Source organism: Geospiza fortis, unplaced genomic scaffold (assembly GCF_000277835.1).
Source record: "Geospiza fortis unplaced genomic scaffold, GeoFor_1.0 scaffold193, whole genome shotgun sequence".
In the NCBI taxonomy this organism is placed as follows: Eukaryota; Metazoa; Chordata; class Aves; order Passeriformes; family Thraupidae; genus Geospiza; species Geospiza fortis.
Genome location: NW_005054523.1, coordinates 937924 through 965005, shown reverse-complemented (window position 1 = coordinate 965005; position 27082 = coordinate 937924). Strand labels below are relative to the sequence as shown.

The 27082-nt window shown below is 39.5% G+C and overlaps 1 protein-coding gene across 3 annotated transcripts; it reads right to left on the bottom strand.

Annotated features, from left to right (window-relative positions):
• Positions 1 to 2634: 2634 nt before the first annotated feature.
• On the bottom strand, positions 2635 to 21787 carry MARCHF7 (membrane associated ring-CH-type finger 7). Of its 3 annotated transcripts, XM_031063723.1 has the most exons (10): positions 21624 to 21786; positions 17377 to 17535; positions 15144 to 15312; positions 13364 to 13531; positions 10639 to 11752; positions 10219 to 10388; positions 8886 to 8995; positions 7490 to 7603; positions 5697 to 5745; positions 2635 to 3808 (listed from the first exon to the last, which is right to left on the bottom strand). In XM_031063723.1, exons 1-10 carry the CDS (start codon positions 21762 to 21764, stop codon positions 3783 to 3785), a joined length of 2220 nt encoding a protein of 739 aa, XP_030919583.1. In that variant the 5' UTR covers positions 21765 to 21786; the 3' UTR covers positions 2635 to 3782. The 3 variants fall into 3 exon arrangements, with proteins under 3 accessions (XP_030919583.1, XP_030919582.1, XP_030919584.1); XM_031063722.1 differs by lacking the exon at positions 5697 to 5745 and having other exon boundaries at positions 21624 to 21787; XM_031063724.1 differs by lacking the exons at positions 5697 to 5745; positions 15144 to 15312; positions 17377 to 17535 and having other exon boundaries at positions 13364 to 13504; positions 21635 to 21779.
• Positions 21788 to 27082: the final 5295 nt, after the last annotated feature.

The window sequence follows — 27082 nt, the reverse complement described above, 5'->3', positions numbered from 1 at the left end:
GACAAATTTGACAATACCTTACAGTTGAAATGCACAACACCAAAGCACTGAACATTTTTTTTCTGCACAGTAGAGCTGAGCTAGGGCAAATGACAGGCCCAGTCAATAGACGGCCTTCCTTTGCTGCATTCAAAACAACATGACAATAGTCCAGTAAACCTTTCTGCTTTTCAAACATGTTCATGATCTCCAGCTTCACATCTCAAGTATCTTCCACGCTAAGATTCCTAACAATGCACTCAAGGATGCTCTGTACCCCAAGCAAGGTACAGACTAGTGCCAAATTGGAGGAATCATGGCATTAATTCTCGCAGGCATGCCGGCATGCAAGAGGATATAGCAATTTCAGAAAGCCAAGATATAGCAGGAACAGGAAACCTCCCTTTTGGTTGCTCACTACAGGGGTTTCTGGCATAGAAACCACTGAAATGGACTCCACTGAGCCGCAACACAAAGCTGCTCACCGCAGGGCACCAAGAAGCAGCACCTGGACTTCGCTGAACACAACTTTACCGAGCTCCAGAGGGAATGACGTTTGGGAACAATCGTTGCTGACTGGAAGCAATTCAGGCCCCAGAAGCAACAGGAGACTATGAATGCCTGGCGGCAGCAGCGCCACAGCTGTGCGATTTGCACTCTGGGCACTGTGACCCCACAAGGGCAGGACAAGCACGAGGCGGCGGCACCCAGGGAAGGCGTGAGGGCCCGGCGTACGGCACGTTCGTTACACTATGAGGCGGCAGCACCGAGCGAAAGAAGCCGCGCCGTGCGCGCGGAGATCCCGGAGCACTGCGCGTGCGCAGCTGCGGCCGCTCCCTGCACACCACGGCTCTCCCGAGTCAGCATCACCTCCTGTCAGCCAGCAGGTGGAGACAGCGAGCCGCCCCAGACGCAACTTCCCCCCACGACCCCCCCTCTCGCCCGCTGCTGCGCATGCGCAGTAGCTCACTGTGCTGCGCGTGCGCCGCTCTCCGAGTCGTCGCTCATCCCTTTGCTTTTTCGAGTCCTGCCACTTATGTGGGCGCATTTTTGCCGGGTGTTTTTACGTTTGAGGAGTTTTATTACTGCTGTTTAATGGCGCATGCACGGCGCTGCAGAGTTCGTGTTCACGGGTGAGATCCTCTGTGCTGCACACGTACAGCCTTCTTATTTGCAGCGTTAACGAGCAGAAGAGCCCAGCCCGTGCTTACGTTTGGGAGGAGCACAGCAACGCACAAGATGGACGTTTCAAACAAGGCAGGTCATTGCAGTGCAAACAACCTGGCAGGTGAGGGTGGCACAGAACGAAAGACCACTGCACACACAGTAGCAGAAGTCAGGATTTCCAGTAACGAGGAAAAGTATACTCCTTCTCACCCCCAATGCAGGAGCCCAGGATAGACACTTGGAGCACAGCCAGCAGACAACCAAGGAGCTCTGCAGGAGCCACAGCCCTAAATACTCACGGTGGCACCGAGCATCTTTGCATCCTGTCAACCTCACAGCTCTTAGCTGGCCCCAGGATGGGATGAGGCACTCAGTTCTGCAGCATGTTCCCGTTCACACATGGATCTGTCATCACTGGCCTTATTAGGGATATCTAGGCCCACCACTGAGGATCAGGTATGCCTATGAATTGCTGGAACCAGCAACAAGCCACAGTTATTCCTGATGTCTTGAAACCCTGGGAACTAGCAGGGCGCGTGCATGTGCGGACAAGACAAAATGCACGTTTGCACAGACACCCGCATGGACACACGTGCGGTGTGCTAACAAAAATCCGCTTGCATGGACCCACAAGAGCTTGCACAGATAGGTGCGCCCATGGACAGAGATCTCACAGCACAGCTACATAGATGACAACTAAGCTGGCTGCTGCCAGGCTCTACCCATCTAAAGCTGTGGGGCATCAGGGCTGCAAGGCAGATCTCCTCGGAGAAGGCAGCTGGGTCTGGTGGCACCATTCTTCCCAGCTGGTGCATTCAGACCCTCTACTCTTCACCAAGTCCACTGGGCATTCGCCCATGTCACTCTTTCATTTGCAATGAAGCTCGACAAGGCTGTAGAACATCAAACACACGTATCACTTCAACCACATTTGTACACGGAGCTCCTTACATTGCTCACCTTCGTGGAATGGTGCTTTGTTACAAAGACTGAGGGAAATTTTTTTAAAATATCCTTCAAGTCATCAATTTATTAGGGTATCAGAACCCATGCTGGTAACCCTAAATGTATTGAGTGCATATAAAATACTGACTGCTTCACTATATGATATTTTATTAAGCGGTACCATCTACCTCAGCAAGGACTGAACATTTATTATAAACTTCAATTAACCTTCTTCCTAAATGAGTTAGAAACATCTTCACATATGCTTGGACCTTCACTTTTCAGATTAATGTCCTGGAGCTGTATTTCAACTAATTACTGAATAATACTTGTAAGTGCTGGCACCGAATGCCTAAAGTTACCAGAATGAGCATAGAAATATGCCGTTTCCTTAGCATACAAGGAAAGTCAACTCTAGCAAAGTTAACTCTGCAAATCACAAGTTCATTTCAGCTGGTAAGGCACATCCTTTCCTCTGCACAAGTTAGTTTTACATACTTGAAACAATAAACTAAACTCATGGCATTTCAACATACTGCACTCTTTGCCAACACATGGTTTACTGAGGTAATTACAAAACTAACACGTATCTGTAGGACATACAATTCCAATACATGTATAAGAATTTATAGTACCACCATTTATAGAAAGCATTTCAATCCAAAATGGTCAGAACAATCTTAAATATCTGGGTAAGAATTCAGAAACATTAGTGAAGATATCCCACAGACTCCAGCTTTCTATGTTTTCAAGTGTAAGTTCTGGTAGATATCCACATTTAAATGAAATGGACAATACCAGTAGAGATGCATACCTCTTTCGTCTTTATTTATAAAGAAGTGACAACACTAGAAAACACATTGATAACTGGTGCTTTGAACAGTGAAGGTGGGATCTAAAAAAAGTCTGATTAAACTAAACAACCTTAGGTCTTTAGCAAGTTGCATATCTGCCAGGAATGCTGAAATGCAAGAGTTCACACCTGCAATATTCCATAATGGAACAGCCACATGATATCAAATATAATCTCAGATTTCCAAACTGGTACATAAAAAAGCGATCACCAAGTATTAAAAGACCACTGCAAGTTCTTATTGCTTTTTGAGTTAAATAATAGTCTTCAAATAAGCCTAAATCCAAACAATCTCTACGGTATCTTGCTTATCCTCCTGTTCATTCATTAACAATGGAAGCAATCAGTTATATGATGCAGCAAAAGAGGCATTTAAGAACACCCAAACAAAACCTATTTAAGTACACGGGCACCCCCACCCTCCCCCTGAAACCCCCTATAACCACTTAGTGCCAGTACAGGAGTAAAACTCGGTAAGACAAAGCCAGAAGTCTGACTACAGTAAGAAGAAAACACAAAGGGAGATAGATAGAGCTTCCTTAAATATTCAGAATCTGATGTCTTCCAAAACAAAGTACAACATCCTCATAATTTAAAAAGGGAAGTTGCTTTCTATGTATCTAATCCGCACACATGCTGAGTAGTTTTCAAGTCTACTGAGCTCCACTGTGCAGCAGTTGATTTTGAATTCAACAATGCTTCAAAAACTACAGTAATATTCAATGCGCATTTTACTAAGGAGAGGAATAAAACAAATGCATGTTGATGTTGTTCTTGCCAGTTCAGCATTTCTGCAGCAATTCCGTTTGTTTCTTGCAGTATGAAAGTTCTACCAGGATCAGTCTTCAGAGTCATCTTCAGAAGCTGTTGGAACAACACAGTGTAATCAGAAGCCTTGACAAAAATGTGTGAAAAATTAAAGCACTTTAGGATGAATAGAGGAAATAAAGGTGATTTTATAATATTAAATAGCAGACTGCAATACCCACCCAAACCTTCAGTAATCACATAACTTAATTCTTAAATGCATCTTATGTCCTAAAAATGCAGCATCTTCAAATCAAAACTCAACAGAACATACAATATGCTGTGTCCTCCTACTCTCCTTCCTCAAAATAAGAGGGAGAAAACTTAATTAAGCCAGAGATTCAACTTTTATGTAGTGCTTAGCGTGGCTAAGCACTGCAGTAGTCAGAGGATATACTCAATCCATCACAGCAGCACCCAACATAAGTTAACACTACGTTAACAATTTGGATACTAAAATACCTAGAATGATCCAGCAGTCTAAACAGACTCTTACATTATATATATATATATACATATTTTATTATTTATTTTTATATTTTTATATATATATGTGTATATATATATATATTGCTTAATGCAACCTGGGCCTACTTGGAAGAAGCTCCTCTCTCCACTCCTGTCCTTTCAGCATATGCAAGATGAACACAACGCCCGCATATGCCTGGGATTTTGTCGTTGCAAGGTGAGTCAAAAGACAAATACACACTTGTCAACTATGGTAGAAAAGTCCGTACACACATCTGCATTATGTTTGTAAAATGTTAGCCTCTCTGTAACAGGAATTTAATGTGTCCTCTTAAGCCAGGTCTGCAGACAAGAAAGTATTTATACTGGAGTAACATGTTCCATCCCCGAACACAGAAAGAAGAAAAGTCTGACTCCTTGCTTCTTCAGTTCTTAGAAGAGAAATGTAACTGAAGCGCATCAATAATAAATCTAGAACTCAGTATTCCTCACCTGCAAGTTAAAGGCTGAATCAAATATAGATTGAACTAAGGAGTTAAATGACACTCATTAATTTTTCCTCTAGTAAGGATGCACATAACTTAGGAATGAATTCATAACTCAAGTCCACTTTTGACCGCTCTGAATGCAGAAATAGTCACCTTGAACCAGAACTCCCTCTTTTACATACACACACACACACACTCCCTTTCTTTATAGTATTCCAAATGCATCCTGTGTACTGAAAACCCATATGAAGTTGACAGACACATGCACACTAGGAAAAAAAGGGTAGACCAACTACCCTTCTACTGCCTATTCAACATGCTCAGAAATACATCTAGGGTATATTTACCAGAAATTTAGATGTATCAGCATATAGTTTTGAATTTAAACACATTTAAAAAAAAAGCCATTAGATGAAAAGCAGGCTAATCCTTTGGTTTGCCAAAATTGGCAACCTTTAGACTTCATTCAAGAGGTCTGATAGGTCTGATCAAGGAACCCACACAACCAAAAAGTGTGTATGAACGGAAAAAACAAAGGGGAGAAGAGGGCAAGAAAAAGAAAGGGAAGAAAATTGGCAATACAAGTGTCTAATTTAAGTACAGTAAAATTCAATTCTAATGTTTCTTTCATACTACTTTCTTTCCTACATTCTCCTGTAAAAGGCAGCAACCTGAAGGTCACCATTTATCCTGTAATTATGAATTACCAGAACTACAATAACCAAACTGTAACTATTAAGGAATTAAGGAATGTTATCGATTGCAGATAACACTATTGTGGTCTAAACAACTCTGTGCTGTTGGGAAGTTAATAATGGAGAATTAAAATCAGTTCCCCCTCAGAATAATTCTACTGATGATGGAAAAAGCACTGCTGAGTAAGGTTTTCAGTAAGTATGTTCAGTATTATGAATCTTGGCAAGGAGGATTGTACTCATTAGCTTTGAGTTGATCTAATGGGAGGGGAGGAAAAGAGGGGAAGCACCTACTTTCAATATCTTCCATATGTGCCTGAAGAGTTCTTGCAAGGTTAATAAACTAGAAACAAGGCAGAGAGAAAGTAGTTTAAAAGTTGCAAAGTTATCTGCAGAAATTTGCAACAAATTAGCAAATTTTTCTTCACTTTTTACATCCCAAAGCTTCATGACAGATCTTGGTTACCTAACCCATTTGCCCAACTTGCAAAAAACAATGCAAAATTTAATATAAATCCCCACACACTAGACTTCAAATTGCTATTACACAGTTATTTCAGCTGCAAAATGTTTGTGGTAGCAACTTGTGACATCATCTTCATGTTCTACAGTCTGTAGAACACATCGATTTTGAAAGCAGCAAACATAAACAAGTGTCAGTTCAATGAAAACCATTCCTAGAAACTCTGATGCAGAAAAACAATCACAGTAAGGACTTGCATTAGTTAAATCCATTTCATTTAATTCACGACTAATATGACAATGAATGTGGTTCAGGAAAAATTCATAAATACACTTAAGTTCTTGTTTATAATTAAAATCTTAAGAGCATGATTACTATTGGGCAACCGTGGTGGTTTGATGTAAGAAACATGTGGTATCAAAACCCAAAGCCAAAATTCCTACGATTAAAAAGTCTCAGCCAAGTGGTTTTCGTCACTGCCAATCTGCATCACTGCTTCAGTTAAAAGCCCAGATACTGAGACACAGCAGATAACAAGAGTTTCCACAGCTTACTCATATGCTTGATATAAAATAGTAGTATTGGCGCTCTCACTAATTTAAAATGCAGTGTCACACACAGAAGTACGTAATGCCTCCTCTGATGGGAAACCAGTAAAAACATACTCTGCAATACCCTCAAGCTAACAATCTGTGCTGTATGCTGACTACAATTATATCATGTGTCTTTTATATCTCTACACTTGTAGCACAGAAACTGGAGCACAGAATACAAGCTCTATGTTGGATCTGTACAGAAAAGAGGAGCACTGCTCTAATACATTAAAAGATTAGGTAGAGCACAGTCCTGCCTCTTCCAAAGATCTACTACCTGCTAGCAGTCAACCATTCCCATATGCACTGGAAAAGGTTAATACTGTCACTCCTTTGTATGTAAGAAAAAAAACTAAAAATAACCAGCTTTTCAGGAGCTCAGTTGGCTAAGAGCACTGATTAATTATCTAGTATCAAATAAACATGTAGCAAACTGGATTTATGAGTGAACCACTGTGCAGAAAGAACTCTGTATGCTGATCTCTTACTGGTTAAAGGTGTACTTAACATGTCCCTAAGCTGGACCTTTCAAGCGATGAGAATGCAGTCAAACGCAACTAATAAAGAGTTTGGACTAATGCCAGAGAACTCACACTACAGCTATAGGCTGCTGCAGAATGTTAATATTCAAGTACACATTTAGGTGTACTCTGGCAGACAAGCACTAGTCTAGCGCACTAGACAAGCAGAAGTTCTAGTCCTTTGCAATACAGACTTGCATAATGAGAAAAATTAAACAAATCAGGTAGTCCAGCATTCTTAACTGCATGTTTGGCACAGAGAGAGGTTAACTTTCCAGTTTTGCATAAATTCACAATAATCATAACATGTATGCTAACTGTATGCTGTGCGCTAACTAATGAATTACCAACAACTTTGACAGAAAGTATTCTGTAGCAGAGTACCTGCAATTATGTAGCACCTTCAGCTTCCAATCAAACACAGCACACTGACAAGGTCACCCAAGGTAACAATCTGCTTCCAAGTTCTCTGTATGAGTAATTCCTGCCAGAAAATCACTGCATACTTACTCTGACACGTGTGCTGGCCTCATTTGCAGTTCCTAACATATCGGAAAAGCGCTGCTCGCATAAGTGTAACAACACTACAAGGTAGAGACCAGAGCTGATAAATTCATAGTCTGCCTTAAAGGAGATCAAAAGAAACATTCAGAACGTCAGTAATACATCTGCATATATGATTCAAGTAGAACAACAATTAGATCCTTAATGAAATCATTACAGAGTTATCTCTAGTTGTTCGAAAGAATTAGGAAAATGTAATACTCAAAATTTTAAGTTGCTGAAAAGCTATTTATACCTCTGGTCCTTCCCATCCACCCCAAATCTAACATGTTATCCTTGAAGACAAATAGAGTTCTACAAATTAAATCTGTCAGCCTGATTAGTTCAGAGGAAAGAATGTGCCAATCAGAGTATTATATCACCTGGGGAAATCAAACCAGTATTGCTGGTTTCTTCTCTGTGGTCCCAAGGCTTTACAGAAAGCCAAAATAAAGGAATATATTTTAAGAATGTTATGATGTTATAAATGTTTGAGAAATTCCTTTACCTGCTAAGATAAGAGAAAAATTTAAAAAATGCTATGGCTGAACAGATAATTTAGTCAATTCTTTAGGAAAAAAATTCGAAGTTCTTATCTCTATTAAAGTGCAGTGACAGCAACCAATAAGCACTAGCACTAAAACAAGATGTCTTGAGAAGGACTTTTCAGAGACTTCCCTGATTGATAGCAATTCGAGTACTAGGGTAAGAACTTACTTTAAATAATAAAAAAATTAGAGGCTGATGTTTTGCCCCAAAATTGATGTCACTTGGCATGGATTCTTACAACCTGGAATTTTCTTTAAATACTTGAGGTAGGCTAATAGCATTAGTCTTCATATATCGTCAGATTACAACGCAGAGAATAGGGAAAACCCCTCTGAATAAAGTTCATTAAAAACACCAGCTTTGTATTATTTACTCTTTTTTAAATACTACACAATCCAGTAGGTCTAAGATATTCTATTTAAAATAACAAAATACCAATGGGCCTTTGATTATTTTTAACTGCTAAACTGTGTTCAAAAACAGCTAAAAGTGACAACAACGCCTGACTATGAAATTCAATATAATCATGCTAGAATTCACACCGCACCTATGTGGCAGAGACACTGGATTACAAAGCTAGATGACAGATATGCAACTAAGGAAAGAGATATGTTACACTTACTGAAAGCTCAGCTGTAGGAAGCACAGCAGGAAGGCAGTGGTAGTTGGAATATTGAGGAGAAAAATCTGTTCCACATTAACGTTACTTTATATGCATAACAGCCCTTCTGAAATGGAGATGCATTTGGCTTCTCTAAAGACTGCCCTCCCAGCACTAAAGCAACACTTACCAAATAAGGTAAAAGATACTAACTTGTTCATTTGCATGTGCCCTATAAAGTTCATGAATGTCAAAGTCTTCCAGATTGAGATGCAACTTCTCTTTGCACAATTCACAAGTCGTCACTGCTTCCAAAGAAGAACCTGGTGGGGTGACGGGCAAGGGAAAAACTCAGTGTCAAGTTTCAACAGTCTGTAACATACAACACACTCATATAAACATTAAAAACTCTAGGTAATTTTTGACTTTATTTTGCAGAGCAAGGTTAGAAGAAAAGCAAGCCTCTAATAGGAATGTAGTGACATCTGCTACTGTCAGAATTTAAACCCTGTAGAATGTTTATTCTCTATCCAGCTGCATCTATTTTGCCTCACATTCACTCTGGGCATTAATATGCCTCTTCCTGCAAGTATGGCATAAAATTGCTTCTTGGGCTTTCTGAATTTTACCGTGTAATCCAAATACACATAAAAGTAAGAAGAAATACACCACAACAAAGTTATTGTTAAGTAACATTTTGTCTTAAGTACCAGTTTTAAAACAGACTCCTCCATAAGCAACAAGATGAACAAAGCAAGTTGATAGTGGACTTATGTCTTCATATATAGCTAAATAATTCAAATTAGTTTTCTTCTACAGGCTGAGGCTTCTAAAACATCCCTTTGCTGATGTGTATCCTCTGGTGCTGAGCAAAAAGATCAGATACTAGCACCTTCCTTTGGTATAAAGTATTTCATGTATTCTATCAAGCCACCTACTTTTAAGAATACTACAGGTAACAGTTACAAACCAGTCAATCAATCTGTTACAAAAATATTTCTACAGCATGCAATATCTGAAATGTTTCTTAAAGAATTATATATGCACTTTTAAGTAATTTTTGAACATGCATTTTGTAAGTGCCTTGAATGGGAGTTAGTATCTTTAAGAAAAAATTAACATATTTTAGTTACAATTCACAATAATTTCTGGATTTTCAAATTCCTATCACTGCTAACAGTTAGCTCAGCTATAGAAGTCTTGGAAAAAGCACAATCATTTCCATAAGGAAGGGTGGGGAACAAATGCCACCCAAAGCAGTACCACTGAAGTGGCAAGAGTAATTCTAAAGCTACACTTCTGCAACATTATCTTTTGTCCAACATCTTAGTAGACAATCCCAAAAAATGCAGTTCTCTAAACAAGAAATACAGTTCTTGGAACTACCCACATGAGAAGCTGCACAGAACACGAAAAGCCTGGAAATGCCATACTACTGTTTGTCCCCACTGCTCGCTTTTCAACTAAATACCCCAAGTAGGTGCGATCCTTCCAATAAGCTTCCCTGTATAACTGGAAGTCTACTTTGGTCTAGAGTTTGCTTTACCTGAATTTATCTTCGACTGTAGCCATTTTTTCATGCACTCCTGGTGAACATACTGCAGACTTCCAGTGCATTTGCATGGCTCAATTAAAAGGTTGTCAGAACTTGCAGAGGACATCTGACAGATTCTGCATATGTCACCCTCTTCATCTTCAGAATCTTCTAAAAGCAGGCTGAATAGGATGGAATACCAACAAACGCTGTGACATTTCACGTAGGACTTTTTATAATGAGAATTCCACTTATCAAACTGTTCTCAAACCCATGAGAATTAAAACAAGTTTCTTTAAAGACAAAAGTGAGAATACAACTGAGTTGCCACCTCCTCTAAAAGAAAGTTTTCTTTTAAAATCATGATTGCAGAAAGCCCTCTCAGGTTAGAACAGATACATTTTACTGTTGCAAAAGAACATACTAACTTACCTTTCCTTTATTTTCTGGAGTCTTTCTGGATCTCTTGAAGGTGGTATTTTAGACTTGCCACTTTCTTGTCCATCAGACTGATTCCAGCCAGAGGGAATAATATCTACAGTTATCATAAGATTGTCAGACAGATTGCTTCCTAATGTTGGAGGCACTGCAAAGCGAAAGAGAGAAGCAGGCAGAATTCCTGAACTTCTTCCACTGGAGGCTGAATCCAGTGGAGAGGCAGTAGCTGTAGAAATAACAGATACTGCAGGCGTTGGTCTGCTAACAGAAGCCCGAGGAGGGCTATCTGATGCTTCAAGAGAGGTCTCCTCATCTGACTCTCTCCTTCTAAAGACATGTTGTGATCTAGCAGTTGTATCAGGGGTAGAGATCCTTGCAGATTCATCTCTTCCTTCTCTTCTTCTTCTGGAAAAGAGAGGTGTACATCTGTTCCTCAAAGAGGATGACAACCAGGATCCTGTGCTCCTACTTTCACTGTCTGATCTGTAACTTTCCCCATCAGGATCAGAGCTGCGATTCTGTGAAACTCCTGATAAACCCCATCTTCGTCCAAGAAAACTGAACCCCTGAGAAGCTTCGGATGACTGAAGTCCTGGAACCTCCGGAGTTGCAGCTCCATTACCACTTGACAGAGCAGTAGCTTGAACTCTTGGGACCGCTGTTGACTCTTCAGGGCCTAATGATCTTGTATGCAATGGGTCTTGGCTAGACCTTCGAGAGAAAAATGTGGATGACATACTAGATGCTAAACGAGACAGCAGCTGTCTGGTTGTGCGCCTCCCTTCACTGTCAGCTGCAGACTCATTCAATGACCTCTGAGAAGATAAAATCCTTTCGGAATCACTTGAGGAAGGGGTTTCATCTCTAATGGCAGTAAGAGAAAATGCTGGCTGCACACTCCTCTGGGGAGATTCCAATTCATTTCTCCTTTGTCTTGAAGAATGGCTGGATCTTGAAGAGCTCACGTTAGAGTCTCTGTTGAAAAAAGATGGCTGATGATCAGAAGGCAACTGGCGGTTCATGGGTGCATTCAGCCTCAAAGTGCTTAATGAGTTTTGTTTTGGTCTTGCTCCCTCTGCGTATGAAGAGGCAGGCCTGTCTTGAAGATCTGTTGCAGAAAATCAAAGGAAAATACTATGATGATGCGCACATACACATCAGGAAACATTCAAGGTTAAGTTCAACAGGGCTCTAGGCAACCTGTCCTAAATGAAGATGTCCCTGCTCACTGCAGGGGTATTGGACTAGGGGACTTTAAAGGTCCCTTCCAACCCATACCATTCTATCATTCTAACAAGCACATCTTCTGTAAATGCTTTCTGAGTATCTCAACACACTGAGAAGAACTCCACTGTAGATGAACCGTAGTTCACATGAAGCAGCTGAGGTGGCTAGTGTCCTTCCTCAAATAGCTGCATTGGGTGGTCGTGGGTGGGAAAAGGGGGAAGAACAAACAAGCATGGATACATGAAGGTAGGAAACAGAAGCTCTCTACGTGGTCTCAATTTTAAAACTTTCATCTTTGCAGTTTTGGTGACTTTCTTTTAATGGGTTCTGCATTGCAATCACAATTTACTGCTCAAGATGAGCTTTATTTCTCTGGCAGATTCCAGCTAACGAAACATCTGCACAGATGCCAATCATCTACCATATGCTTTTGATTACACACCAGGAAACACCGCTGGGAGTTTTTTACTAGCACTTAATAGCAGCACTACTGCTAGAAATGCAGCATAGACAGTACAAAGCAAGGCTGCTCCCCAGTCCACTTCTCCCATAAGGCTCTACCAGGTAGAGAAGCTGAATTGCCCACTTACTAAAAAGTGCTACAAGTATGATAACATTAAAATATACTCTTCTGTCAAGGCAAGACTCCAGGACAAATTCTGAAAGTAGTTTTTAGCTTTTTTGCTTATCTTCTATACTTAGAAACGTGGCATTTTCTTTAACTTCTGCATTACAAAATACAACTAATGCATCTGCAAAAGGTTGCAGATCAAGCATAATGGTGAGCTTCCCCTGAGACAGCTCTAGGACATCACAGCACTCTGAACAGAAAGTGAAAATCAGAGTGCTGAAGTCCTTACTAGTCCTAGCAGCTGCCACGAGACAAACCTCTCAGCTCGTGTCAAGTGTGTGTTTATTCATTTTTATTCTCAGTGCTCTAACAGTTTTCCAGAATAACCATTTGAGAACCGAAATAAAAAGAGATTATATGCACCTTTAAGAAAAAACTTCCCTGGGTCAAATCAACATTATTTCTCTTCCCATGCCTAAATACAAAGAGATTTTAAGACAAATAAGAAATGAGCTTTACTGAGTAATCACAGAGTTACAGTGGCGATCATCAACAACCACAATGCATCTACAAGCCAGACCACTCATATATCCTTCAATGGTTTGGTCAACGCATGGAAAGTGGTCAAGCAATTTTATTTAAAAGGACACTTTAAAATCTATTTTGCGTTCGTGTTTTGAATAAAATATTAAAAAAACATGCCCAGCAAAGTTTTGGATGTTCCATCCCCGGAAGTGTTCAAGACCACATTGGATGAGGCTTTAAACAATCTGGGATAGTGGAAAGTGTCCCTGCCCATGGCAGAAGGTGGAACAAAAGGTGCCTCCCAAACCAAATCATTCTGTGATCCTATGAACATGTTAAGAAACTAAAAGCCATACAAACTGTAGGTTTATGAGCTTTCAGTTTCACGAAACATACATGTTGAAGGTGAAAAGTCACTGTTTCCATAGCTGGGATCCAGCAGGTTATTAACAGACAGATCTGTTCTTCTTTCTAACTGTGTTCGCTCTCTCATCAGATCAGTTCCAAGGGAGCCAAGCATTACTGATGAAGATCCAGGAATCCTACTGCATCTCCAGGAGGAATCTAGAAAGAAAAAGTAAATAAATCCCCTGTTTTTGTAATCATCTAAAAATCCATTAAAACTGACACTTACACAGACATTTTCGCTATTCTTATCAAGGGCAAGTTTAACATTAACACTAGGCTGACCAAGGACCCAGCTGCCAACATAAAGCTAAGTGCACTCTGCTGATGCAGGCACTTACTTCATCTTGCAGAAAGTTGGCTCTGAAAGCTACATCAAACAAAACGTAGGAATACTTTTGTGAAGAGTCAGACCCATTAACACTCTTACAGGATACAAGAGGAAGAGAAGTAGCATCTTGCTTCCTAATGGTAGCTAGTTTTTAAAAAGGTTTCACATTATAGCAAAACAGCAGCTTGAGACTTAGCAAATACTGCCATTCTACTTGACATTACTTAAATGAAATTTCATTTCTCATAAAAACAGCTGATGAAGCTTAAATGCAGTTTAGACACAACTTTAAGAACAATGACTAGCACTGTCCTTGTTCATATTACAGAGTAAAACATTTCAGCGTAAAAATGGATCTTGGTTTTTGTCAACAGCTCCAACAACTGCATAGCAAGCTGTATATACATCAGCTGGGGACAAAACTCTAGTTCCAAAAGAGTCTTCAATGGCTCTGAAAAATTCACCTTGATATCACTTCATTGCTAACTTAGAAAAAGAAATTTAAGCACTCATTGGTCGGCAGTGTGACAACCAACCAACACAGAAATGGAAAGATAAACAGTCTTACACCATGACAAATGTTAATGGTTGTGGTTTTATTAACAGAGTAAGAAAGCATCAATAATACTGAGGTTTGAGCAAGAATTTATTATATTTGGATATCTATACAATGCCACAAGGTTTATTAAAAAACCCATTAATCCATACTCACACGGCTAATCTGAATTAATTTAATGATCTGTATCAAAATGGTTTAGAAATATTTTCAGCGTAAGGTTTTGACCATTACTTCCTGAGCTTCAGACTTCTGCTGGCATATCGCATAAATTCTGTCTATCCAAGTTTCACAAACTTACCCACAGCTTCAATGAAAATCTCAGTTTTTCCCGAAAGAGCTCTTAGTGTAGAATGTTTCTTTAGCCAGGACCTAGAGAATGAGTTCAGGCCCTGCTAAAAAAGGAACACTTTCTTCCCCGACCCCTAACAACAGTGCTCTAGCCAGCCATGACACTGTGCTTGAACATATTGCTAAGTATGGTAAAGATTTCCTTTCCGCTGTCCCTGGCACACATTGATGTATCAACACCATCTGACTCATGAAATAAGAGCAGCTGCACTCATTCTTTTCTTGACATCCTAACCAATGAAGGTATGTTTGAGCCATGAAGTTCAGCTTGACCGCAAATGGAATAGGTACAGGTAATAATTCTGAAATGGTGTGAGTACAACTGGACTTTCAAAAGACCATGTAAACAGCATACTCAGAACTTTGGACACTGTTATCATTGTGAACATACTCTTCCGACAGGCGTAAATTTTCATTAATTAAGAAAGATAAAGGCCTTAATATTTGAAGCAAGTCTTTTAAAACTTAGTAAAACCTCCTCTTACTACTCAGACTATTTTGATGTAACTCAGCTCAAGCAATCAACCACTCACCTGAAAAGGCAGCCAAGCCATTACTTCTCACAGAAGAGGTAGATGTACAAGATAGTTTAGGTCTCTTTGAATCACTATCTTGCTGCTGGCTATGCAATCTTGGATATGCTCCCTGAGTTCTCTCAGACTCACCATAACACCCAGATGTGAAATGAGAGGAAGATGTAGACTGAAAAAACATTAAAAAATAAATTACATAGTACATCAGATGCACTTATACTCCACAAAAGTGTACATAACGTAAAACTCACAAACACTGTAAAGAATAACTTTAGATACAAAACCTTTTCTTTAAAAATAAAGTAGGAATTATGCTTGTGCTCTTGACTAGTATTTCTAGGTTTACTCAATACAGTCCTACCAACAAAAGTCAGTTTCTATAACATTCAACACTTTATTTCCTTTCCAGATAGATGTGGCTTACAACAAAAAATTGTTGCAAAAAGGGGGAAAAATGATATTCCTGGCCTGTAAGATGCTATAAACACAATCAAATATAGCTTTACAGATCCCCAAGGGAACATATCTTGCTGTCCAGAAATGGCCAAAACTTATTTTTTATCAACCTAAAATATAATTAACTTTATAAATTAAGGAGTGAGCTTCAGGAAAATTGTTTGAAACAAGTATATTTTGATTACAACAAGCTCAAGTGCAACTGAACGATTTCAGAGTAAAGAATGGGTACAAAGCAACTTTTGCAGTGTACAGCACCAAAATAAAACAGTTTTCAAAAACGAGCACTATAGGACCTAGAAAAAAAAGTTTGAAATAGCCTACAAAGCTGTTTATCTGGTTACTTACAGTTAAGGAATTCATCTTCTATTTTAAATACTTCAGGTTTATTTTTTTCATATAAAAAATAAAAAGTTAAGCTCAATCAAAAAGCTGATTTGAGCTGTTTGTCTTCCCAGAAACTATCCACAACCAAGATCCTTTAAAGATCAACCACATTAGAGTACGTTATATCTGTGGTTTATTTCTACTTAGTTATGGTTTTTACTATGTTTAAGCCACAACTTCTTACTCTTTCACACTAAGAAGTCTTTTAAGTATTTCCCTCATCTCATCATAAAAAAACAGAGAAACAAAAACCAACATTCAGAAACCAAGTACAAAGCCAGAATACTTTCCCTTATTAATCTTCTATTTAACACATCACTTATTTTTTATTCATTTACTACTTAATATGCGGAATTTTCAGAGTGTCTTCTGCAAGATTCACTTGCATTAGAATTTACTTCAAGAGAATAATTAACCTTAATGGGGGGAAAAAGGGTTTTTACCTTGAAAACCATAGCACTAATTTAACTAGATATGTAGACCACTTAGAAGCACAGATTCCATTTGCATTTAAACTATAGGCAGACATCTACCATGACCTCCCCTGAAGGCCAACACGTGCACATTAGTTCCTCCCTCCTCACCCTCCAATATCTCAGCGTCTTCACCTCTGACTCACCTAAGAAAACTAACACCTCTTTAATGATGCAAGCTCAAACATCTTTCCCTTTGAAAGTGAGTAGAATTTTTATTTCACTATCGTCCCGCAAAACTTGTACACAGTTTTCTGCTTTTCTTATCTTAATATTTCTACCATGCTTTAAAGTGTTTTTCTGTCACTCTACAATGCATAAGCAAGCCACAAGCAAACTACTTTATTCTTGGAGTTACCAAGGCACATTCTAGAACCCAGTTAAGACAAACACTCAGGGTCTGAGTCTTGAATCTCAAGTAACCATTCTTTTGCTTGTAAGAACAATCAGACTATGAACTACACCTCTCAAGTAAATTTCCTAAAGGAGGTCTCCAAACCCATGAACTCTGTGTTAACTCACAAAGGCAGCACCACCCAAGAAACATCCCCCCGCCAGGAAATACCTGAGGGAGCAAGTATGAGTAATATGAACTTTGCCATCCACAGGACTATAACATGTCTGAGATTCTAATCACCCCCACCTTTTTTCTTTTTAAATGGACTTTTACAAAGCTACTGACTTTAAATGTATTTCTTAACTCTTAGTAAAACTAATATACATCACTATTTTCATCCTCGGAATGTTTTTAAACACTGCTATCTTCTAGTTTTTGCTCCACCTTGAATTAATAAGATCTACTTATCTAAAAACGTTACAGAGAGCTCCTGCTGGCAGCTTTTCAGATAGGGAAGACTAAAGTAAAACCCCGGGGTTTCAATATTTTTTCCCAATTATCACACATAAACAGTTCTCACCAATCTGCTTCTGCTTCCCAAAAATCTTCCAGAATGAGGGTGATCAAGTGTCCCTGAGTAGCGTGTTGGAGACGACGCTGTAAGCTTCCAAGGAGTTTCACGGGTGTCCCTTTCTCCAATTCTCCAGTCTCTACTGGAACTATTCAACACACTGGATTCCTGAAGAACAACGTGATTATCATATGCGTCTTGTAACTTAAAAATAACTCAGTATCTGGTCTGAGTATTGAAAATACAGGGAAGTGGACGCAGTAACAAATTTGGGAACATTTATTAAGAAACCTTGAGGGATAGCCAAGAAATGAAACAGGCTTAGAGAGTACCACTGGCAAAAGGAAAGTTTTGTTATTCGTGTTTTTTAAGTACTTCATAGCAGCTCCTTCATCTGTCCTCTGTTTTGAACTAGGACAATAAAAAGTCAAAATGTAAGGCTCTTGAGGCATTGGCCTGACTTAGGTACTGCAGCAACAGGGCAGAATTAAGGGCCTGATTTTCGAGTGTTATGCAAAAAACCCCACAGGTGTAGAAAGGGTCTCTATGACAACAAAAGCACCTACCTCTCTGGCCACTAAAACAAGCTGAATGTCAATGAATAGGTTATAACTGAGGAAAGAGACTGCAATTTAATTTGCCCCATAGATTAATAATAGAGATTAGCAAAATTAATAGAAATAACAGAAATGCAACCATTTTATTAACACTAAGCAGCATTTTTAAGTGATTATTTGTCCATTCTCTTTCTATGAACTATGAGTTCTACAAACTCAGTAGTTGCTGTCACCATTTCTTAAAAGCAACAACAAAGCATTCAAAGCCAAACCAAAACAATACAAAAATCTCAGCTGGTTTTCTTCCTTCATTTCAGCTTCAGATTATTTAAAATCCCTTGTCAGAATTTAACAATTAAAGCCCTACATAAGGTATTCTGGTTATGGTGTGTGTTTTCAGCAGCTGAAAAATGTTATCAGGAAAACATTCAAAACAATTTTATAAACTGCTCTTGACTCTATGCCTCCACTGAAAAAAAAAATAAACTTATAATTCATTTGTCATAAAATGTTTACTATGTTGTATCGTAAAGGATAGGATTTTTTTTCCTCATACCATGACACTAGTTCGATTTTTTTAGGTTACCTGGCAACAACACTATATCCCATACATCTGATTAGTTTACAATTAATCTCATCATTATGCCTCCTCAGATAAGCAGGGGCTAGTACCCAGACTGATCTCAAAAGTGCATGACGTACAAGAATTCCATATGTGCATGAAAAAAAAACCCAACAAAACAAAAAACCCATCCAATAGAAACCTTTTGTATTTGCTAGCCCTAATCAAAACCAAATATAAATTTGACTGATCTGTCCCAGAAGTTTTTGAGTTAACTTATAATCAAGTGTTCTCTCTATAAAAATTCTGTATTAAAAATCCAACTCCTCCTTATACCTAAAGAATTACTGATAGTCCCAGCTTTTCTTCTAAATAACAATTTTTAAATTATTTGTAACTGAAGTAGATCTTAAATACTTTATGGTAGGTTTCTTAATGGAGTAACAAAGTGAAAATGCCTGTCCTTTGTATTCCTGTCTGACTGGACTTAAACTTTCTTGGTCTGTAATCTTAACCTGCCAGCAGTAAGGCAATTTGTTCCTTCCAGCTCTGTAAATACCAAAGGTTAGTCAAGAAAGGGAGCTTCCTACAGTTTTATCACTAAGCACCACTGTTGTGTAATGAGTTCTCAGACTACCTTCTACAAACTGGGAGTGGAAAAAAGGGATACAACATCATCTTCTATACAAATATTTTTCCTGCTGTTCTAACTGGCAAGTGTTATGAGATCATTCCTCAGCTCAGAGTCACTTTGCTCAACAGGAAATAGTCAAAAGAATACACAGTGCAGTGAACACATTGCAATTCATGTAATAAATGAAATAATGAAAGATATGTTGTGTCAAAATCTTTTAACAGCATCAGTTCAGCTGAAGACTTCTGATCAATGGCTTTCAGTATACATACACTGTGTGGACTGTGTCCACATAACTCTACAAAAGAGTAAGACTGTTCAATTTGCTTTTGCTGAGCAGCCAGACAGCGAAAAACATGCAGGACTCCAAAATGCAAAAATTACTGACAACTGCTTCACCTTGTACATTCAGCCTACATATTGTAGCCTATATAATAACAAGCACATGCATGCTGAAGATAACAAAAATGTAACACACACACAATTAATTGTGCTAAAAATAATGTTCTACTACCTGTAAAACTGTTTCTCAAAAAGGCATTATATAATACAATGTCCCAGATAGCTTGCCAGCAGGGACCAAACTCCTAACCATTTTTTTTTTAAATATGAACATTTAATCACAGAGTTAAGTTTCTGCAATTTCAAAGACCAAAATGGGCTTACATTTCTGGGCCCAAAATTGAGGTGAGAACTGCTGACAGGAGCAGAAAAAAAGTACTAAGATAATTGAGCGAAACTGCTATCTGTTGCTTCCAAGTGTCAAAAATAATTTCTACAGTAGCTTTATCTCTGCTTCCCATAATACCCTCCCAAACTGCAAGTACCTACACAGTGTGAATACTTCCTCTTGAGAACAGCTTCCCTTCCCCACAAAAGTAGTTTGGTTAGCATAAAATGCTGCTTGTGAAATGGCAAAAGGCCTTTTTTCAGTCCCATGTAGTGCACAGAAAGCCCAGCTGTACTAACATACCGACATGACAGGCTAATGTGAGTCTCTGTTGGTTTTGCACAGTGCGGTTTTTGGTAGCTGCCAAAAACCTTGGGGGCCAGAGAGGTGGCTTCTGTAATCAGCTGCTGGAAGCTTCCACTATGTTTGGTAGACCAAATCCCTGATGGCCCTGAAGATGGACGGGCTGCTGCTCAAGGCTAGGCCAATTAGAGATGGTGGTAACACCTCTTGTGATGACAGATTTCAGAAATCAAAACAAAAGGAGGGATGCAGTTTTAATTTTAGCCACAACAGATTAGAAGGTGAGAACATGTGAGGGAAAACAACACAGTGACACCAAGGTTGGTGGAGAAGGAGGGGGAGGAGGTGCACCAGAACCAAGATTCCTCTGCAGGTTGTGGTGAAGACCATGGTGAAGCAGGTTGCTCTCCTGCAGCCCATGGGTCCACTGGGAATGCAGAGATCCACCCACAGCCCTTGGGAGAGGTGCTCACACTGGAGCAGGTGAATTCCTGGAGAAGGCTGTGATTCAGTGGCAGACCCGATGGAGAGAGAGGGCCCCTGCTCCCAGGCTGCAGCAGCCTGTCCGTGGAGGACTTCATCCTGTGGAAGAGGGACCCACGCCACAGCAGTTTTGGGAGGACCGCTGCTCATGAGAATGGACCCATGATGGAGAAGTTCAGAGAGAACTGTCTCCCATGGGAGGGACCCCTCGGCCTCACAGGTGAAGGACTCCAGACCCTGAGCCAAGCGGAAGAAAACCTCGGGTGAGGAACTGACCAAAATCCCCATGACCTGTCTCCATGCACTGCCAGTAGGAAGGAGGGAGGGGCTGGGAGAAGCAAAAGTGTTTTTCAGGGATTATTTTACTTCTCATTATCCTCCTCTGATTTTGTTAGTAATAAATTAACTTTGTACCTTTAAGTTAAGGCTGTTTTGCCCTTGGAGTGTTTTCTCACAGTCGTTATTGCAACTCATGAACCCTTCATTAAGTTTTTCCCTCTTCTGCCCAGCTGCGGCAGGGGAGGGTGAGTGAGCAACTGTTGTGGGTGCCTGGCACTTGGCCGGTGTCAAACCACAACAGAGTCTAAAGCTCCTCTTCTTACCTTTTCAACATATAAACACAGGAGATGCTGCCGAACGGTATAGCCTTGTTAACTGACAACATACTGTACTTTTTGCACCACCAACACATTAGGTGTAACGCCCTACACACATCAAAGTTCAATCAAAACCCTCACCCTCTCCCTCAACAAAATACTCCATTTACCCAGATTTAGGATGGCAGTGGTTCATAAGAAAATAGATCCATATTATCAGAATGCCCTCTCATCCATTAAACAGCTGATTTCTAAAGGTGCAGCTACAAACAAGAGCAGGTAAAACCAGAAAATCTAGAACTACCAGTTCGCTGATTACCATCACTGGCCTGGTTAGTAAATTCTTGCATTTTAGGAAATTTTTTTGTCTAAGTTTTGGGGCTTTTCTTGGTTAAAAAAGACACTTTAAAAATTATTTATACTTTATAAAAAGGAAAAAAAAATACATTACCTGGTATCCAGATTCTAATCTCCACGAAGATTCTCTTGTACTATATGCACCAGATAAACCGTTTCCAGTTCTAGATCCTACAGGAGAGCTGGAAGCCTGAACAGATATCCTGCGAGGAATTCTTGAGGGTTTTGACTCCATCCTTTGTATCCTGTACAAGGACATACTGATCACTTTTTTCTCATGGAAGAAGGGAACTCATGCAAAATAGGCACAGGTCATTCTGGGTGTAACATAAATATGACTCACACATACAAATATTTACACAGTGCTCTGGTCTGACTGCATCAGCAAAAGGGGAAAACAAGTTCTTATCCTAGTTTTTGTAACCTCTTCTTTACATCTCCTCCCATCCCTCATTAGAAAACTACAGTCCCTTTTATGATTTTGTTATGATATATTCTTGCAATTATAAGTGTAAAAGGTACTCCCTTAAGAACCACACAGTACTCATATGAACGCAAAATTAGTCAGGAACAGATTACTCAGATTTCTCAAATTAATATACTACATTTTTGCTAATGAACTGCATCTCAACACTTGCAGAAATTATATTCAGATTTATTCCTCAGGGTTGAAATTGTGAAACTTCACCCTCCTGTGAAAAAACACATCTGCAGTCTATCTGCCTTCAACTTCTCCAAAGACAGCTCCCATAGAAGCTAACATAGGCAAAGGAGCACAGGTTATCTCACAAGTGTTTTCATAAATTGACTTCTCACTTGCTGAGTGTTTATCCGCCTTTTGCTCTTTCTAGGCATTTCAAAAGAAATGCTGGTGCCTTTCCCACGAGATACACTCCTATACTCATCCCTGCCCTTGAAATGGGATCTGACTTAATGTTTACCTAAAACTCAAGACAGCTAGTTTCTTCCTCCTCAGGATAGTAGAGACAGAAGTAGATCACAAACGTTAGCTCTTAAAAAAATTTAAGGAAACTGCAGTATCCTCAGTGGTGTGGTACATGAACAATAGCATGACACGTAACAAACAGATGGCAGAGAATCCCAGTGATACAGGGTGATTTGCCAAAGTGGTACAGTCTATTTAACCACTTCTAATTCTGGCCTACCCTTTTGAGAACAGGAGTAAACTATATTGATTTTAAAAAAACCCTATTCATCAACAAAGCACTCTTTTTTTCCACAATTCAGTCATGCCCATCAGTATCACATTCTGCAAAAAGCTGCTACATCAATCCTGACACACTTCATGTCTGGCTGCAGTTTCAAGGTGAGTCCACATACTCAGGACTTTTAATCTTTGCTCAAGTCACACTGAATTAAATATTCTACCTGGTAGAAGCCAATTAGTTTGTACAGAACTCCACCGACCTAACAGTATGGACAGCTGAGGTTAGTTTCCTTAACCACTGTTCTCATGCATGTTTAGCTGTTACCTAGCTTTACAAGAGCAGCCAAAATGCTTAATATTGCAAGTAGGACTCTAAAGTATACCAGGTTTAAGTGACTGTTTACATTTGTGTACAAAAGAGCTACTGGCCTGTATTACAGAGGACATCTGCTTCTAGACCACACTCCCAACACTAATAACCCGTTCGTGTTTGCCAAAGCCATCACCAGGTAAACAAGATCTGGTTAAGAATCTAAAATGCTCGCTTGCCCAGCTTCGCATCAATATACTGAAATAATTAATTAATTTAATTTCCCAGATTATATTTAAAACCTTTGGTAAATATTCAGCAATTTATGCAACTCTCAAGTTGTAAGCACATCTGTATCAATAAGAATGTTCTAAGAAGCTGTCCAGAGTTCAAAAAAAACCAGTTAATTGTGGAAATTTAAAAGAAATTTATTACAAGCCTAATTATCTAAACTACAGCACTTCAGGTGGATCATTAGGTCAGTAAAACGTAACAATCATATTTATTCTCAAACTGTAATGATAGTTAATTTATCCTTCAGAGTAATCTGCCATGATGTGCTCTACAAGTTTAGTACTTGTCTGAAGTTGCAATGAGTGTAAAAAAGTAACTATCAAAGCCGCAAACCATAAAACTAAAATAATATCACAATAATATAGACTAGTGTAAGCTGGACAGGACAGCCGTATGTCTTAATGAGATCTGATAGTCAAAACAGTGTTTGTCTGTGTTTTACCCTGATATAAAATACAAGGGAACAAACACACAAAATAATGGATCCAAGTCTGTACTATTAAGTACTCAACAAAGAGTGCTGGCATTATCTCCTCTATTATGGATCATTCTGTTTCTGAATCACTTTGTTTCAGATAGGCGTGGAACCAGATGAATTAAATAGCATAGGTAAAAGTCAGACACGGACACACATGGAAAATGCAAAGGTTCTAGAAGGAGTGGAAGTTCCTATTAGTAGGAATTAATGGCCAGATGAGTCAGCGGAGTAGACAGAAGCTTAAGACAACTTCAAAGACTAAATTATAAATCATCTAATACTACTAAAATTGCTTATGCACCATCCACAGAACAGATTAAGAGCATTCACACAGAACAGGATGGGGTGGAAGACTGGACACCAGAGCTAACTACCTGCAAAAGATGAAATGGAGTCCAAAATTAGCAAATTCCTTCTACAGACATACATAAATAGGCACAAGACTAATTTTCCCCTTCAATGGTAGCCCCAAGAGGACAGACAACGTTACTCATCAGCCTAATCTTGTAAATTAGCACAGGCTGTGATTTCAATCCAAGTATGTCAGGATAATACTACCTATAGAGTATTTTCTTTCTACAAGTAAAGAAATCTTGCAGAAACTATACCCCAAAAAAGGTATTTAAACCAACTTAAGGTAGCATAATAGGAAAGGCAAAATTTAATGCGCCAGTTCATGTATACAAACTGTGATTCATTTCCTGCATTCAACCTTAATTTTTTTCTGCAGTCTTTGCTTCAGCTAGCAAACGACAAGGATCTGCTACAAAGATCAGAGTAACATAAGAATAGGCATTTGACACCTGCCATGTCTGATGCAGAAGTGAAAAGATGCTGAATAAAAGGCCTCATGATCTAGGCAAAGAACTCCAGGTCAAGGAAATCAGACTTTATCTTTCCCTTTCAATAAAGATTTGGTGACATAAAGCATGTTGTTAAGATGAATCATTTTTAAAAATCTGCTGCCCGAGAGCTCTTCAATTTCTGGGCATCCATTATAAAATTTATTTGCAATCCAACTAGGAGAAATCATAGAATAGTTTGAACTGGAAAGGATATTCCAAGGCCATCTAGTCCAATCATCCTGCAATAAGCAGGGACATCTTCAACGAGATCACATAGCTCAGAGTCCCATTCCACCTGACCTTCCATGTTTCCCGGAACAGACCATCCACCACCTCTCTGGGCAATCTGTGCCCATGGTTCACTATGCTCATCATAAAAAATGCCTTCCTTACATTCACTCCTTGTCCTATCACAACAGGCTCTACTAAATGTCTGTCCCCATCTTTCTTGCAGACCCTTTTTAAGTACTGAAAGGCTGCAATGTGGTCTCCCCAGAGGCTTCTCTTCTCCTGGCAAAACAACCCAAATTATTTCAGCCTTTCCTCACAGTCTTACACTGATGGACAGAGATGCAGCTGAAGTCAACGGAGCCATGATGTCCGTTTACTAGATAGACAAAACTAGATCTAGGCATTTCACCTCTAGTGATCAACACTAGTAAGATGTCTTTTGGGTTTTGGAACTTTTTCCCCAGAGTTCTCCGAATACCATTTTAGGCACTGTACCTTGAAAGCCTAAGATGCAACTGTCATCACAGGTGGCTTGAATACAAACAAAACACATACAAGGCTTATGCCGATCATGGCAACACAATGAGGTGGTTATAAATAAGGTGAGCATGCTAAGCTATCACAGAGCACAGGACAGAGCAATACAATGCTCTCCTGCTAAAAAAGCCAGCCACACTATTAAAGCCACAACAGTACTTGTCTGCAAGGGGAATATTGAGCTTGTATACAATATTTCAGAATGAGAATGGTTCCCTTTTAGGGTAGCATTATCTTAAGGGCTTTCCTGAAGAAAAACACTCAAAACCTCACACATTTTGTTTACATACATAGGAATTCAACAAACCCCAAGTGGTAATTAGCATGCTGTAGCAAGTTCTGTAATGACAAAGTAGATACCTCAATTAATGAAGAAGGTAGTGAGACGAAAAAATACTTAAATTTCTTCTCTGAGGAAATAATAACAATTATCATAGAACCAGAAACTGGGTTGTAGTCTGAACTGATTAAAAAGCCTGTTGTTGCCAAAAAGCAAAGGAACACCTTACTCAAATATCACACCTGATGTGCCCTTCATTGAGAAGCCTCAACACATCAACGGGTAAAAATGCACTTCTGGCTTCTCCATTATTTTAACACTACTCACACTCATACCCAACAATAGAAAAATGAGAACATGTACAGCAGGATGAGCAGCACTCTTCTTATCAAAGAAACATATTTCACCAGCTTATGCCATGTTACACTACCTAGCAATCAAAACCTCATGAAAAAAAATGAAACAATTCCAGAACCTCCTGAAACAAGGGACATATGCAATACCTCTCAAAATTTGGTCTGAAACAAAGTTCTGAAATAAAACTTTTTAGTCATACCTGAGAAACAGATGGCCAACTTGAAAAAGGAGGTGGAGCCGCACAGCCTATTTTGAGCACACAGATCAAATGTCCTGCCTTCTTTGATCTGTCATCCCTCCAACAGCATTGTACAAGACGAACTACACCTAACACAGCTACAGATAGACATAACGAAGTGCTACAAGATCCAAGCGGTCTTTGAGGGAAAGCAATGCAATCTCAAAAGACAAAACCAGTTACTATCCTTAACTGTCCATTTTTATAGCCCTTCGCAAAAAAGGATTCACAAAACACAGAGAGCAAATATTTCTCTTCTGCCTTGACCCTCTCTACCAATAAAAGAGGAGCAATTTCAGGTAATCGCGTCCAAGAGTAAGTAAAGTGTTTGCCAGCTTCCATGATTACTACCAGTTTTAAGCAATCTCGTACCCTCCATCAGAGGGAAGCATAAGCTTCACTGCCTGCTCCTAAATTCATTCTTCTAGCTTGGAACTATGCACTGACACTTCTACCTAAGACTCGAGCTCTCATATCTACATGTTTTTGTGTGGTTTAAAATAAAACTATTCGTAAGATTTTCTCCCGAGCAACCTCGGGAGAAAACATGCTCACGTGTCTTCCTCGGAGCTTACTCACAATCACGTTTTTATGACAAACAAGACAGAGCTCACGAGTCTTTCTCTCAGACTCTGCAATTCTTCCTTACGGCTATTTCTCAACCTTCAATGTAGTGAAATTGACAAATAACTCGGGAGCCTCTCAGGAGCAAGAATATTTACAAATGTCGATGGCTGCCCACGCTGCCGCGGGTGGTGCCCTAAGGCTGGGCTGTTCTCGCAGCCAGCAGGTGCTCTGCAGAGCCTCCGAGGGCA